General features: G+C 42.3%; 1 protein-coding gene across 1 annotated transcript in view; it reads right to left on the bottom strand.

Moving 5' to 3' along the window:
• DMRT1 (doublesex and mab-3 related transcription factor 1) overlaps positions 1 to 16,618 on the bottom strand; it is a 63,703-nt gene that overhangs the window by 13,383 nt on the left and 33,702 nt on the right. The window contains exon 4 of the mRNA XM_050328528.1: positions 15,993 to 16,155. Coding sequence (XP_050184485.1) covers positions 15,993 to 16,155 — 163 coding nt within the window. The remainder of the gene's footprint in view (positions 1 to 15,992; positions 16,156 to 16,618) is intronic.

The following is a 16,618-nucleotide window of genomic DNA, read 5'->3' as shown; positions in this document are numbered from 1 at the left end:
ACACTTTTACAGCAGGCAAAGCAAGTTCACTGGTTTTGCACTGGTACAGCATGACAAGTCTGGTATTTTTCCAGTTTTCAATTCTTTTTGTTTTCTCAGTACTGCTGGCTACCAAGATGTCACAAGCAGAAAGCAGCTATAACACTTGTGTGTCTGATCTACTTCAACAGGTTTGGAAGAAACGAAATGTAATTTATTATAGCCTATTTAGCTTTGCAACAATTACCCTTCAAAACCCGAAGGAGAACAATGTAATTGAAGCTACATGCCTTCTTCCCTGCAGAAACCTCGAACAGCCTCAGGCAAGAGCTAATACAGATGTAGTACAAGGCATTAAAAGAGTGTTGGATGCTGTAGCTAGCAATTATCCTGGTATTTAAACAAATCTATCGCTCATCAGGAAAGCATTTAGTGCAGTAGTCAGAGCGAGACAGGCTGACACGGAGCACAGCTACTTAACTGTCCCCTCCAGCGATTACACTTTCTCAACCTGAGAGTCATGTCAAATTAAACAACTACACATTGACTTTTCACTTCTGTAAACATTATGGTATGATTGACAATTCCTGGATGCTGTAAGACAGTCATTATAATCAGCCAACAGCTAGCTCATTTGTGGTCTGTTTTTTTCCCCCGCTATTCTGAGCCACTTCCTCCTGGACTATTTTTACAGTGCTCTATAGAAAACATTTGCTCTGATTCTTTGCAGGGTCACCATAACAAAATGTCACCTCCCCCCCCCCACGACACCTTTGTACATGTGTGAGAAAAAAATGTGTAATTAAGTGATTTAACTTGACACTTTATTTTTTCCTCTTAGTTCTGCCCCACACTTATCCATTTAATTCAAATTTGGAGATGTCTGGACAGCAACAACTGGATGCTGACACTGCACTAAGTATTGTTAATCTGGCATCTGGAGTATTTTTCGCAATTCCTACCGTAACTCATGGAAATCTTTTTCGGTCTATGTACAGCAGACACTGCAAGAAGGAGTCAGCTGCCAGAATGGGAAACTGAATTACAAGCTCTACAAGTGTGTTCTGAGTATGTATTCATAAAGACCTCAAGGCTTCCTAAGGTTATTACAGCGTCCCTCTAGCAAGGCACTGCTCACTAATATGTGAAGACTGCAGCTTAGTAAAGTTACTAGAAACTGAGCAGATACATAAAGCAGTAGAGGTTGTGAAGAAATACAACCCTTTGATTTTATATGCAACATTCTGATAACTGAAACCGCTATGTTATAACTGAGAGTTTTACTATCTACCCCTCTAATTCAAGCCACAAAAGTAACATAAAACATGCCCAAACTTTCCCCTCTCAAAATAGAAGAAGTAAAAAAAAAATTCGTAAATAATGCTTAACACTTTACCATCATCGGTCCCTTACCCTCTGCCCTCCATCCTCCATAAGAAACCTCACTGGATCCTTTAAAACCTCTGATAGAAGAAGCAGGTGAGATTACTACTGTATCATTAATCTGATTATGAACACAAGCAACACCAGAATACTAATGGTAGGTCTGGAAGCCTCTGTATTTACATGATCAGTGAATCTGAAGCTTTATCTTCATACTGGCTGCAGCAGATTGAAAAGATAAACTTCACAGTGTCGTCCTTTTTAGAAAAATGTAATAAATCAACTAAATAACATCAGTACTAATAAAAACATTTGTGAAAGCATGATTTCTGAAGTAGAAAAGTATGATTTCACTGCAGGATTAGTACTTCAAGCAAAAACGAGTTTAGGAACTGAAAACAGCTGAGGAGGACAAATGAAGTATAGCTATCTCTCCTTGCTGGTAGTAACAAGTGCAGTCCCACTCTTTTTTCCACTTCTGAACTATATTTAACACTTGAGCACTGGTCTTAGAAATCTAAAATTAAATATAACAGTACTTCAAATATCCTCTCTCTCCCTCTGGTTTAAAAATCAGGCAACAATAAAACAAAAATACTTCGCTGAAGATTCCAGAAAATGCCAGCTCCGTTTCAAACACAGAAGACAAAGCAGTCATAACACTGAAGACAGTGAAATATAACTTAATTCCCATGTTTTGCAGTACAGCACTGAAATAAAAACATCTCAAGAAGCACCTAAAAACTTTGCTGGTCTATTTCCAATATTTTCTGTCTTTTTAATCAGTTAAACTGAAGTACCAAGCTTTCACTGAAGCAAGTTACTGTCCTTGTCTGTATGCCAACCAACACGGTGTGCTTTCCACTTTATGCAGCTATTACTGTTTAACTCCAGGGATATTTTTTAGACTACTAGATCCCAAAGACAGCAGATTTATCTCTGAAGACTCAGTCTCAATTTACTCACACACAAAATGTCTCGGTTATATTTCGCACCGACTTTCTACTTACGTAATTGGACAAAGGTACCTATTATTTTATCTTATTCTCAACAACCCTGCATCCACACTGCAGTTTAAAGGACTAACATAAGCAGGGAGAACATTTGCAATCCCAGCACACAGCCAGATGTACAGTAACTTTTGTAGTTTCCGTATTTTAAGGTTTCTACCTAAGTTTCCCTCAAAGCTTCATCTCCCAAGCTCTAGGAGACATTCACACACAAAAACCCACCCAAACCAAATGCCGGTAATGGGTTTTGGCTCTGTTTCAGTGGTTTACCAGCCAGCTGCATCATCTCTACATCTCAGCAGCAACCTCCTCCATCTAAGCTGCTCCTGCAGTGCTTTGCCTTGCCAGAGTTGTCTGCCCATAGAGTGCACCTGTACATACCCCCATTCTCCAAAAGGCAAGACACTAACTGTACGTAGCACACTCACCTCACGGGTCCTGAGACCTCAGAAATTTAATGTTAGCCTCTGCTACAGCAACCCTACAAGAAACCCCTATTAACCTAAAGCAAAAATCCCTTAGGAAAATTCCCACTCCTAGCCAGAGAACATAAAACTATGATATTCAAAGAACTGTATTTTTCAACAGAATGTTTTGAAAATAAAAGGCTACTTTGCTGAAGAGATAATGCTAAAATGCAGCAATCCAACAAAATACTGAAATATCTACTAGGAAACAGCATAAAAATAAGACAGGGTCCAGCCAGAAAAATCTGTGTTTGAATGTGCGCAGTCTTCATATGTACAATATGCCCACAGCATATGTGTATCAATATATCCATGTATATCAGTATAGGCATCCACACACAAGTTCAGGTATGTGTAGATTATATATATTATATATATAAAGCTAACTTTCAGTCCTCAGAAAACAAAAGCTATCCCCATATAACAGCAAAATTCCAACATAACTCAATTTCGACATCTCATCTGGTGTGAACTGCACTCATTCCTAGTGTAAACCCCAGCGCGCTCTGCAATGATATACTGTAATGTCACATCGCAATCTGGATTTACTATAAAGGGCTGCTGACGAGTTTCAGAGCAGTAAACATTGCTGCGAGGTGTATTTCACACTGAGCTGGTTTTTATGAAGAACACTTCACCGCCCAGCCACGGCACCCAGATGATGAATGGTGAAAGATGCATGACAAGCTTCATCATTGTTTGTAAATCTTAACTGTTCCTGCTCACTAACTCTGCAGGCAATTTTCAAAGACAGCGGCCGACAGAAGGACAGCCCAGCTTTCCTGAAGGTTATTCAACTTGTACTTGGCCTAAGACATGCCTGCGAGCAGCACTGGAAATAAACTCATTGGTTACTCTGAAGCATAGAATTAAAAACATTTGATAGGCAGGCACACACTAATGGTTGCTAAATTAAGAAAGCCCATTAAGTAGCCTTGATGTCTGTCCCCTACCCTGCCCCACAGGGTTACATACATCATGTGCAGGCAATGTAACCTGGTATTATTTACACATGCAATATAAATATGTATATTTATAAAATAGGCAGAATGAATGATGGCCTGTCTGCTTCCACATGATGATTCCCTGTTATCCTGTGCAGTTACACACAGTGCTCCAACATCCCTCGCAACTTTGCCCACTGCTTGTAGGAAGGCTACTTCTGTTCTCTTCTGGTAGAATTTTACTCTTGAGACAGGGGAAAAGGAAAGGAGAAGAAAGGAAATTACTCATGGCATGCAAGCACAGCAGTGGGAAGAGATGTACCTTTGTTTTCCCTGAGATCATTCTGCTATGGGAGCAGCATCATGGACTGCAACAACCTCTTGCCAAGAGTCACAATTTAGCTCGTCAACCTCCCTGCAAGAGGCAAGGCCAGTCTACATGGCTCTCCAGTACAGAGCCCTAGTAACTATGACTTCTCCCTTTTCTTTAGAGAGCAGTAGCAGATGATTCTTTTGCTAGAGTTTCTCACAATCTGCAGAAACTTTACAAGTACCAGAAGCTGAAGAAGAACTAGCTCAGCTGGAGATTCTCACCTGAGTCGCAAAGCTAGCATGAACTGCAAGGTGCTCTACACAGCAAAAAATTATTGCTGAATATGGAGTGAGTACTCTCTTCTCTGAACCAGCTAAATTATGAGGATGCAACTGCACATTAAAGCAAGAGGTGAGCCATATCACTGTTTGTTACAATTACAAATCATGCCTGGGTAAGCACAGTTATCACCACCATCCTGACAAGATGTCGTCTTCTGTTTTATCACTTTATGGTAAAGTCTGATAAATGATTTCTATCAATTTCTGCTTGTAGTGGGAAAAATTCTGTATCCAGAGGTAATAAAATCAGAGCGTCAAAGCCACACCAAGTGTAAAGGAAGCTGGTCTACCGACACCTTGAATTTTTTCAGTGAAGTACCCAAAATCCTTTGAAGTGTGAGGACAAATCCCTCACAGCCTCATCAGCTATAGTAACATCCCCCATACTATACAAAGAGAAGCTCAAACATGCAGAAAGTTAAGTTCAGAGGTGCAGTGGGTATAAACCATTGGTCTCTCACATGTGGCTCTAAAAGGCTTCTGACTTGCAAGAGGGACTGAGGAGAAACCTCCCTCTGTTAGAGAATGTAAAGCAAAGAGGGAAGGTGTCCAGGGAAAGCTAACAGAGCCACTATGTATTCCAGGATGGCACCCTGGTAGGTGCTTGCACAGAGAGAGTGATGCCCAGTGTGGGACCCAGCACTGTCGTAAGTGCTGTGCAATGTGCTATCCAGTATCAGCTCTCCCAGTGCCTGCTCCCTGCTGCACCCCCTGAGAGGGCCAGCAGGGGCGAAGGGCGTGTGGCAAAAGCGCTCATTTTCAGACTGGGATTGATGCGACACCAGAAACTTCTTTTCATGGGGGAAACTCAAGAAAGTAGAGATTCTAGCAGTAGGTATAAACATATTGCTTTGGATCTGCAACTGCCCTGGTCCACTGTAACGCTGATTTGAGTTTCTTCAGAATAGACTGGATTTTCCTTAAACCCTTGTTTTACCAACTCGAAGCCTGAAACTCTTAACAAAATGCAGGCTTAAATTTTAAAAACTCTGCATGTTTTCATCCATACAAAGTACTAAAAAATGGATAAATACATCCCATGAAAAAAACCTCTTTCTTTGCTTATCAACTGCTCTATACTTCTGGGTGGATGTTATCTGCTGGTGAGGGTGAATGGAGTGCCACTGGCATCTGCTGTGTTCCACTCTCTCTTGCTAGGATGTTGACAGATGAAAGCATTCACACACAATTTTCACATGAGCTTAAAATTCTTCCTAGACCATGCAACGGCCTCAGTCCATAAAAATACCTGCATTTCTACAAAAACAGGTGGAAAGCCATCAAAAATACATTTTGTTTTACTGCTCGTGCAGCAGGGCTAGAATCTTCCCCCAAAGGAAACAGTAAGGGCTTTTCAGCCACCCTGGCATGAATCAGCAGAACTTGTGAACTGGCAAAACTCATGAAACAAACCTGTAATTCTGCTAAGTTGCTCTGTGTGCTTTTGAGCAAGCATAACATAAAGATTGCATTTAGAAAACACATTACTAAAATGAGCCTTTTAATCAGGAAAATAACTGAATCAGCATGCAAAAAAATGCTTACATTACTTTGTTTCCACGAATTCCCTTCAGAACTTATAAAGTTAATATTGCTCAAATCATCACTAGCCCAACCTCAGTTAGAATACAGATCAATAATTTATGAAAAGGCTTTAATATAAGGAAAAATAAGTTACCAGAGCCTATATTGACTATGCCTTACATTCTCAAATTGATTTTGACAGATGCTGTTACAGCTAATGAAATGATCAAGTATGATTAATACTGTCATGAATCACAGTTAGCAACTTCCTTAGTCCAGAAGATAAAAAAATGTCTATGCCCAACAACTGTCTGGCCAGCTAAGCCCAAAATTCAAATTTTTATGGAAAATGACATGTTAAAAAGTAATTTCCCTGAAGAGATCTATAAAACATTGCAATGCACGTACACAACCTGCAATGTAAACCAAGGCCTGCAGAAGTGTGCACCATCTGCTCATCATCCTTGTAATGAGTGCCAAAGGGAAGCAACATGCAGCACAGCCACTGGAGAACCACTATAAGTTGTACCAATGAGAATGAAAATGCACAAACCAAGGTAACAGTTGTGAAAAGATCAAGTGACCCACTTGAACGAACTGTTCAAAATCTGCAGATTTACATGATTAGCCCTTCCTTTCTTATTTCAAAATTTATTTCTAGAAGTTTGATGTACAATGATAGTGAAAGAATACTGAGTTTTCCGCAAACACTGCTTGCTTTTTTATCATGAAGGATAGCATATTCTTGAACAGAGATCACTTTATAAGGAAAATATGTACAGACAGATACACATACAGAACACACAACCTCAATACTGCTGCTGAACTTCTGGGTGCAAGATTTTATCCTCCTCAGAGACTTGGCTGCCAAAACTTTTCCAAAATCAAGATGTTATTTCTGGTGATGCTTTACAAAGAGATGGACAGAGAAGGAGCAGAAGTGTTCTCTCTCATACCTGACAACACCTGGACTGCCTGGGACTGAAACAGCTACTCTTAAGCTTACACAGATAGTGACTAGTCTGCTGATAGATGAGAATTGGGGCTATTTTCTACAACTGCTCCCCTCTTCCCAAGTGCTTTATTACTATTGCTCTGCCAGTGCACCTTCTCAGCTGTCTGCAAATAAAGAGCAGACAGAGACAAGGTTTTTTGCTGTTCTTCAGGGTAATCTCTTAGCCATACCAAACCAGCCTGCTTAGTTGAAGTACCCTCTATGTAACCTGAATACTTGCAGAAAGCAGTTCAGGCTCAAGGACATGGTATCAAGACACTTTCTGCATACCCGGACTTGGCCTCTCTAATCCCATAGCAAGGTGCCACCTGTGGCTGTGAAGTGTTACTCCTGTCTGGTATGGCATTTCAAGGGCACATTTTCATGCAAAAATACTATAAACAGGAAAACTCAAAAAAGAGGCATAACTTTGATGCACAGAAACCTAGTTAGAAAGAAACATCTGATCTCTCATGCATGTTTCTGGGGTACATGGCATTCCTTGCATTCCAGCAATGCTTTGGTCAAAGTGGAACTCTTTATCTTAAGCATAGAGACTGCTTCCAGCATGCCCTTTCTTGTGAAACCACTGGAAGAGACTCTAATTTAGAAAGCTGCTCCAGTTTGGCCAGGCTTCTCCAACAGCTCAGTGCTGTTGTCTATACAGCATCCAAGCAGAGAGGCAAGGGTGACTCTTTAAATGTAAATCCAGGAAAAGCCTGTGTCACTTCCATTACCACAAGTGTAAAACTAGGGATACCTGTTATTTGAATTCTAGAAAGGATTATGAAAAAGTGTTTTAGTGTTGGAAGCCGTTATGCTGACCAAAAAAACCCGTTACCAGAGAAGTTCTTCATAAAATGGTGTTTGCTGATTTACACAAAACTGCTGACATTTTCTGTATCAAAATATCAGTTTTTACTTGTATTTGGGAGGACTTTCATACTCCTGCTTAATGTTCAAGCTACAAACGCAGTACTGCTCTAGCACTTCATTACATGTGTTTCCAACTACTGTGACACTTGAATAGGAAAATAAAAATTCAAATCCATCCAGCACTTAGAGCAAAATTTTAAATGCAAGACATCCCCCTCATCATGGCCACAGACATGTGGAGTAATTATCTCAACATTTCACATAATGATGACATAGGCTTTACTCCATGCTACCTTTAAGACAAGGTAACTACTCTGAAGTGTCTGCAGATACAATGATGTTTATCCTTTGCATCCTTCTATTTGAATGTTAAATTTTTCTGCCACTCTCCCTAACTTGGAAAACACTTTCATGCAGATAAGGAAATGCTGAACTTTTACCCAGTGGAAACAGGACCAGAGCGAGGCACCCACTCCTGATCCAAGTATGTGCTTTCTTACTCTCTCCAGCCAAGGCCTTGCGCAGGTTATTTCGCACCTATAAGTGCTGGAAAGGCTGACTGGAAAGCAGTGGAAAGTGCTACCCAACTCTGGGCAGTGAGCCAATCCTAAAAAACTCCATGAACAAATGAACAAAATCAACTGTCCCACAGAAATCAATGGGAATAAGGCACTTGGCTTTTGGAGATGAAATACCCTATTGTGACCCACTTTTAATTTCTCCACTTCTCAACTTGTCTTCCAAAAGAAATATATGTTTTATAGTATACTTTGCATGCACAAGGTTTGGCAAGAACTTCTCATACACACTTTCCTCCCATTGTGCTTGCACAAAAAAGAAGAGGGAAATGTTTTGCACTACTGAGTACAAAATTCCCCTCCAATCTAGAAACTGCTATCTAAAACTTATAACTAGGTGACCTAAGGAAGTCCTCTGAACACACTCTTTTGCCATTTGTCACTGGTTTATCAACTTTTTCTCCTCATTTTTTTCCAGTTTCTGCTGACAGGGCAGCAGCTGTGCTTAGTTGGAAGCAAAGTCATTTTACTTAGAAACACTTCATATTGCAAGGAGGTTGACTGATGGTGTTTTGCCATTCAGAAAATGTCAGCTCATTACTATATGCAAGACACTGTAACATGCTATGACCCCTGATACAGGAGTCAGAAGGTTCCTGAGATCTTTGCATCATTGATAAAAACTGTGTAAAATCAGTGATCTGGTAATTCATCTCTTCTCCCTTTCATTATAACTGGTCTAAGCAGGCAGTTAACTTAGGAGAACAAAATTAATGAAATGCTCTGACTGAAATACTAAGACATGAACTGCAAAGCCAGTTTGTTTTGTTGTGTTTCAATTGCAGTTGAATTGTGGGTAACAGGTTGTATATGTTGTAAGATTATTGCAGATTTCCGCCTGGTAATTTAACAGCCGTTTTTGTTAAAGATATACATTTCCGATGTTTTGAAAATGTGGCTGCAAAATCAGTTTTTTATTTTGGCCTGCAGCTCTTCTGTGAGTAGTGTTACCCTCCTGCAAAATTTCTGGATTAACAATACCTAAGTCTTCATGGAGATCTTAAAAACAGTAGTCATAGGCTTGCAGCAGGAGTTTAGGTGAAGTTTTACAGTATACATTACATAGCAAGTTAGATCAGATGATACTAAAATGTTCCCTACCGGATCTAAAATCCATCAACATGTCTTTTTAGAAAGAAATAAAGTCTCTAAGCATGGATACCATTTCAAACATACAAAAGGAAAGAGTTAAATATGATTTATTTGTTTAAAATATGCACTAGAGTTTTCCTCTAACCCTGCAGAAACATGTCACTAGGCTTCATAACAAAGGAGTCAGGCATTGGACAGAAAGCTCAGCCCAACAATCAACAAAGAAACTTAAGAATGTGTCTTTTGTATGAGACAGCACTTGCAGCATAGGCAATCACCATTTTGGGAGAATGATCCACTCTAATACATAGGATCCACTGCTCACACAGCCTGCTGGCTGATTCAGCACTCATACAGATAACTATTAATATGGAGGCAAAAACCCTCAAACTCTCTGAGGACTGTGAAAAGCACCAGAAGAAAAAATGTCATGGGAGCATATATCAAAGACTAACAGCCTGAGTATATTATTTTGTCTGTAGATGGACAAAGTATAAGCAGTCATCTCCTCCAAGAACATACATAAGGAAAAGGAAGATGCTTCTAAGAAGCCTGTTAAATGGTTATGATCATGCTCACAGGTTCAAGTTTCTTTCAAAAACACTGGTGCCTTTCTCACCCACCAGCTCCCTGCTATGGAAAAACACTTCTTCAGAGTCTGGAAAATGCTGTTTGATTTCAGTAAATTACATCTCACTGCTTGTCGGTTTCTGATTGATGGTGTAACTTAGGGAACAATATCTGTGTGTGGAATAGTGTCTGGACAAGTAGTCAGGGATTATTGAAAATACAGTATTTATGCAGTTTAAAAATCAGTGGCACATTGCGTACAACTTTTTTCTAGAGTGATGAAAAATTACTGAACTGCATTTGGGAACAAAGGGTGTAAGGTCTTTTGTCTATTTCTAAGAACACTCAACTGGTAAGACTTCTTAGTGAGTTAGTAGTGATGGATGAGAGAAAAAGTGTCAACTGCAGTTGAGCATAAAACCAACTGCTTCTCCAACCAATGGGCAGAAAGGAAGACGTCACTGTTCAATGGTGGTTAGAGAAGAGAGAATAAAATAAAGTTGAAGAAAAGAGAAGGAAAATGAACCAAGGATCACTGATTTCTCTAAGCCATTTAAAACTACTGGAGAAGGAGGAAAAATCTAAGATTTCATCACACTGTGTGTTGTTTCTTCATCTATCTGATATGTCACAGTTAGATGGAAGACTTTCAGAAAACAGCCACTATGAAAGAACAGCCACCTCCTCAGCATAAGTAATTCTGGAGTTACTGAAATCAAGGGCTCAGTGCTGACTTACTCAAGCCACCAGGTTTGACTTCATATACACTTCACCTTCCAAAATCTCATCTGAATCCTTAAGGTCTTGTCATGACACAAACATTGTATTTTTCACAACACAAACAAAACAGACACCAAGACTTCAGCCCCAGAAAGACCATGACTGAAAACTATTACAGAACCTACACAAGATACGTCCTTCCCCAAGAAGAGGAGAAGACTAGTTTAAATGTAGAAAAGCACCAGAGAATCAAATGAAGATGGATGCTGCTGCCAGTGGTGTGACCATGAAAAAAACCAAAAACGTGGCAGGTGTAAAGTAGAGTGAAAAAAAAAAATACTTCCTGCAGACCATACAAAATTAAACGTGCCAAATCCACCAAATGCTACAGAGAAAGAACTGTGAAAAGCTTATTGTCCTGTTCTAGCCCTGGTAAGCAGGAGTGGGTGTGGCCAAGACCCTAATATTATTAAATACCCTCTGACATCACATTTAGGGAGCAGGAGAGGGACACTCTCACTCTCACCCAAGGACAAACAGTGTTCCTTTGTGGTAGGGGGAAAGTGCGGTAGGCTTAGGGTCTGTCTGCCATTGTTTTTCATTGTCCCATGTAAATCACTCTCTGAGAACTTCTGTTATTAGTATTGTTGCTGTTACTGTTTTCTTATCTCATTGCTCAGTGTTCTTATCTCAACACATGATCTTTGCCTTTTGTGCCTCCAACTGGAGGAGTGTGGGAGGGGAAGCAGCAGCTGTAGTTTTACCAGGAGTTCTAACCTGGAGAATACCAGCCAGCCTTAACTGTCCCCAGTGTGGGGCACGAAGGGCTGAGATAACAACAGATCTGCCCAGAGCGAGACGGAAACAAATTTCATCTAGGCATTTGTGTATTAGGTACAGAGCCACTGGTCACAATGTTATTCTGTTTGTTCATGTGGGTGTGATACCTAACCCTGTACATATTCCCCTATGAGCTTCTTCCAGGGATCTTTTTCAGAGCAGGGAGAGGAATCAGGATTGTTCTGTCAATGGACTGTGCGATATCAGTTTTGGTATGGTAACACTAAGGGCAATGAAGGTCATTTGGGATTGTATTCAAAGTTGCTCTCCTGCCCTGGCCTTGGGTGCTTCTTCTGGCAATTCATAACAGTGGTACCCAGCCTGTGAGGGGAAGAGGGGAGGATGATTTTCCCCAGCCTTTCACCCCTTTTCCCCCTTCAGCCTTGTTGCAACAGCTTTTGAGAGTTTTTAATTTCCTTTGGATGTTAAGGAAAGTATGGTTTTGTTGCTAAGTCTGCCAGGTCTCCTCAGTGCAGTCCACACACTATTTAGAGTCAAGAAAGAGATTTCTAGGAAGGTCATTCAGAGATCTGCCCCGAGAGTCAATGAGTCATGAGTGGCATGGAATGTGAGAGAAAACAGGTCAATTTTGGGGGAAATTCTCTGCTCCAATGGTCTGGAAGTTCTGAACAACAACAGGACCCTCTTAAAGTGACAGAATATTTGCAAGGAAATGCTGGGGCAACTCCAGAGAGAAGCAATTTATTGCAGTGTGCTGGGTCCTGGCCCTATTTATGGTCACTAGACAGCACCCTCAGGGGGAGGAGGAGGAAAGAAGACCAACAGGTACCAAGTCTACTCAAACTGCTGGTGAGCCAGAGGAACGACTTATGCCAGCAGCAGCTGCTCCTATACAGAATAAGAAGTCCAAGATAAGAAGTAGGGCCCTTGTAACAGGAGGAAGAGGCAGGGCTACAGATAATCACTGGCTCCCTATCTCTGGGTGAGCTGCAAAATATGCAAAAATATTTCAGCTGCCAGTCAGGTGAGGCCCTGTTGACCTGGCTGCTCCGATGCTGGGATATCGCAGCTCACGATATGACACTAGGTAGTAGTGAAGCCAAGAAACTGGGATCCCTGTTCTAAGATGTGGGCATGGACAAAGGGATTAGGAAGAGGACAAGAGTCTCTCAGCCTCTGGAAGTGACTGCTGTCAAGCAGGGAGGAATCTATTCACTTAAGAATGGTCTAACAGTGCACCCAAGTAGGTGGAAGACCATGGAGAAAGGTATCCAGTACCTGAGAGAATCAGCTGTGCTGGAGTTAATCTATATGGATTCAAATAATGAGCAGTCCCCTGTAGATCCAGATGAGGTCCAGTGTCCACAATCCATGTGGTGCAAGTTTGTATGGAGCACATCATCATCATATGCCAACTCACTGACATCACTGGCAATGACATCAATGAAAGAAGAACAAGTAGTGCTCCAGTGACTATCTAACTCTGGTAATATGGTGATCTTTTCTCCTCCCTACCAACCTGCACCTCGGTTGTGTAAAGACTGTCCAAGATTGTGGACAGATTTGAAAGATTATTAATTAGCAAATTAGAGAGGAAATGTCCCATGCCTCACGGTGTGGACCACAGTTTCTGCTATTGGGAACAAGCACCCTGCTCCCTGAGAGAGAGGGGGTACATACCACGAGGTAACCTGTGTTTTTATCTGCATGACCACAGAGAGGACAAGAGGAAGAGGGATGGAAAACCCACCTCTGTCCTAGCAGATGGGTACATGAGTTGAGATGAAGAATCACCACCACAGGGAATTCTTCAAGCATAAATGCTGCTCCAGTTTCCAGTGAGCAAGTCGTCTAACAGAATAAAAGCGCTGATGTTACTTCTGATCCTCTTAAAGGGACTTCCTGGTCATATTTACAAGAAGTGAGCAACAAGTGACCAGAACTAAAATAGCCTTGCCTCCAGCCAGGTAGAGGAAAGGGACAGTCAGATCTATTGAGCTGTGTGGAGCTGATGGCCTGGCACATCAGACCTACAAGAGTATAACTTTTATTGGACATCAGCACACAATGTACTTTGATGCCATCAAGACATGCAAGGGCAGAATCCATCTCTGTTTCTGGGGTGACATAGGATTCCCCACAGCTGACTATACTGGAAGCTGAAATGAGCCTGACTAAGCTGGTTTACTCCAGCAAAGACATGTTAACACCTGTGTGTGCACTCTGCCTGCTACTGGAGTAAGAGAACAAGGAAGTAAGAGAAACACTGTCAAAACCACAGGGTAAATTCACCAGCACTTTCCAGGAAATTACTGTAGATTCCTTAGCAGAGCCTTGCAATCCTCAGGAAAGCCTGAAACACAATACTGAAAAAAAGATTTATCTGTAGTACTTTGAAATTAACTAATGCAGTGTGATTAAGTTTGAAAAAAAATAGAAGCAAGTCCACAAAGGGCTTTCATTATCTGGTTGAGACGCAGAAACAGCTCTCATATGTGGTTCAGACAGAAAAGGACACAAAGGCTCAGTGGGCGATGTGTGCAAAAAATCACAGCATTTCTGAGAAGAGAGGAAAGCTAATTCTGTGGCTGGGATGAAGATAATTATTTGCTCCTGTGAGAAAGCCAGGTGGTAAACACCAAAGACACCACTTCAAGTGAGTCTATGTACAACTTATAGACATACAGAGGTGCAGATGTGCAACTAACTGGACTCCTGAACCATGAGACTTCTGAAGTATAAGCTTGCACTACTGTACACTAACAGCCTTACTTAGTCACCACACTACAGGCCTTCCAGAAAACAGCCACCATCTTTTAAATGCCTACTTTCTGATGCTATGCGTCCTTCCCAGAACCTGCATTTCCTGGGTGCCTGCCCAAGGCAAGGCAGTCCCAAGCATTGTGAGGCATTGGACTGCTGTATTAATTATTGGCTCGGACCAACCCAAGTGTATCTCTGTAGGGGAAGGGACAGGCTGAATGCCACGAAGGTGAGGTGATGCCCTGTTCCACACCCCAGCCCCTCTGGGCCTTCCTGGGCAGCCCCAGAGCAGCTGTCAGTCACTTGCACACCAGAGCACTCCTCCACACCACAGTCCAGAGCCCCTAACCCAGCCCCAGCTTGACTGGTACACTGGATGTCCCACCTGGGGAGAGGGGTGGCCACAGTGGGCCAGAGAAGACAGAACCAACACTGTGTGGCCATTGTGTGGTTGCGGCCCTGCCATCTTCTGGACTCTAGGTAGCTGGATCTGGAGTGGTAGCTATAATTCTTTCTCTCTCTTTACTTCTTCTTAATCTCCTTTACTGGGATTTGGGTACTTACTCACAGCTGGATGGATTGGATTTTGCTAAGTTACATGGGTTAGCATGTGCTAAGTCAGTGCTTTGTGGAATGCTTTTTTTTTGTTGAATGTTGCCCTTTAAAGAATTGCTAAGTTCCCTTATTTTCTAAAATTTGCCAGTAAAAGTGTGTTATTTGACCTCCTGAGAAGCATGTTTAGTGTCTTCTCCTGTACACTCTCTAAGGGTTTGTATCAGGGATTGTTGATATTTTTAGGCCTGTTTTTGGCCCAGCCACCTGCAGAAGTTTGGTTCTTTGTTTGCCATGTTCACTGATAAACTGGAGCTTTGTCCTTGGAGAGACAGTTTCTTGTACAAACTGTTTTAGTTGCTGTTCTGTGATTGGCTGGTTGTCTGTAGAGGACGTCTGAAGGAGAAACTGAAGAGGAGAGGATGAAGTAAAGCCCCCAGACCCAAACAGATAAGACCCCTTGAGTGAAACAGCACAAGTGTGAGGGGAATCCCAAAGTTCTCACTCAGCACTGAAGGGGTGCACTCACATAACGGGGGAGGGACCGAAGGCCTCTGGCTGGGCGGTGCTGCCACACCGGCCCAGGGAGACATCTCCAGCTAATTGGATAAAAAATGCAGGTGGCTCATGCTCGGGGTTCTCAAGCTTCACATGAAGGACAACATTGCCTTTTGCGGGTACGCCTGTGATCTTTGTGAGCCTGCTGACCCTCCGAGGATGCAGCCTCTGCTATGGGGAATTCTGGTTATCCTGGGGTCGGTGAGACAACCTCACAAAACAGACCTGCATGAGTGGGGGTTTCACTGAGGGCTTTGTTCACTCCTCTCCTTTCCTGTCTCTCAGGCTCCCATTTACTTGGCCACTTTTTGTAATCAATATTGCGTTTATTGTTGAGCTGTCAGCAGTGTCTTGGTTTTCAGTCTTGGCATCCTTTCGAACTCACCTGCTGCAGAGCTTTAAAGGCTCCTTCTAATAGATCCAGCAAGTAGACTTTTGGAGCCTTGTACACTTTTGAAGTAAAACCCCTTCAATGAGCTTGTACCTTGAACCTGTAGTATTACAGGCACCCCTGTGGATGCACTTACCTCTTGCTTTTGACTCCGAGGAGGAGGGGATGTCCTCAGAGGTCAGGATTTGGGGGAGGCACATGGGAGCGCCAACTCCCTGCCCCAAGTAGGAAGCAGGTGGGTAGTAGGAACACATGCGATACTGGGAGCTGACAGTGTGGTGTCTCTCCATGCCCTTCACCTGTTGGAGAGAGAGAAACACAACAGCAACCTGTGAAAGCCAAGCCCCAGCAGCACAGGGGCACCCCACTGTGGGGGTACACGCACATGACTTTGAAGGAGGTCACAGTGGTAAGTAAAATCCTGACATGCTGGCCTTAGGTTTTTGCTTTGGTGGGCTAACAATGTGCCACACCAATCAGCTACAGGGGAGCTGGCATGGTATGGGATGTGACCTATCAGCAGCAGCGTAACTATGGCTGTTTTACCTTACCACAAATGAAGCTGTACACAAGCACCTACCCTTCCCCACAAGCAGCTTCCTCTCAGGTCCCCTGCTCACAGCACAGACAACAAGTGTTCCAGTCCCCTTCAAGTGCATGCACCTAGCCAGTGTCAGAGGTGAAGTGTTCATCTAGCTCCTACACCTCCCCAGAGACTACACCACCTCAGTCTGGTGGTAACTGTTCTGCCAGAGACCTACA

This window comes from Myiozetetes cayanensis, unplaced genomic scaffold (assembly GCF_022539395.1).
Source record: "Myiozetetes cayanensis isolate MyiCay16 unplaced genomic scaffold, myiCay2020 scf4, whole genome shotgun sequence".
Classification (NCBI taxonomy): Eukaryota; Metazoa; Chordata; class Aves; order Passeriformes; family Tyrannidae; genus Myiozetetes; species Myiozetetes cayanensis.
The sequence above is the reverse complement of the archived record's forward strand: the minus strand, read 5'-3'. Positions and strand labels throughout refer to the sequence as shown.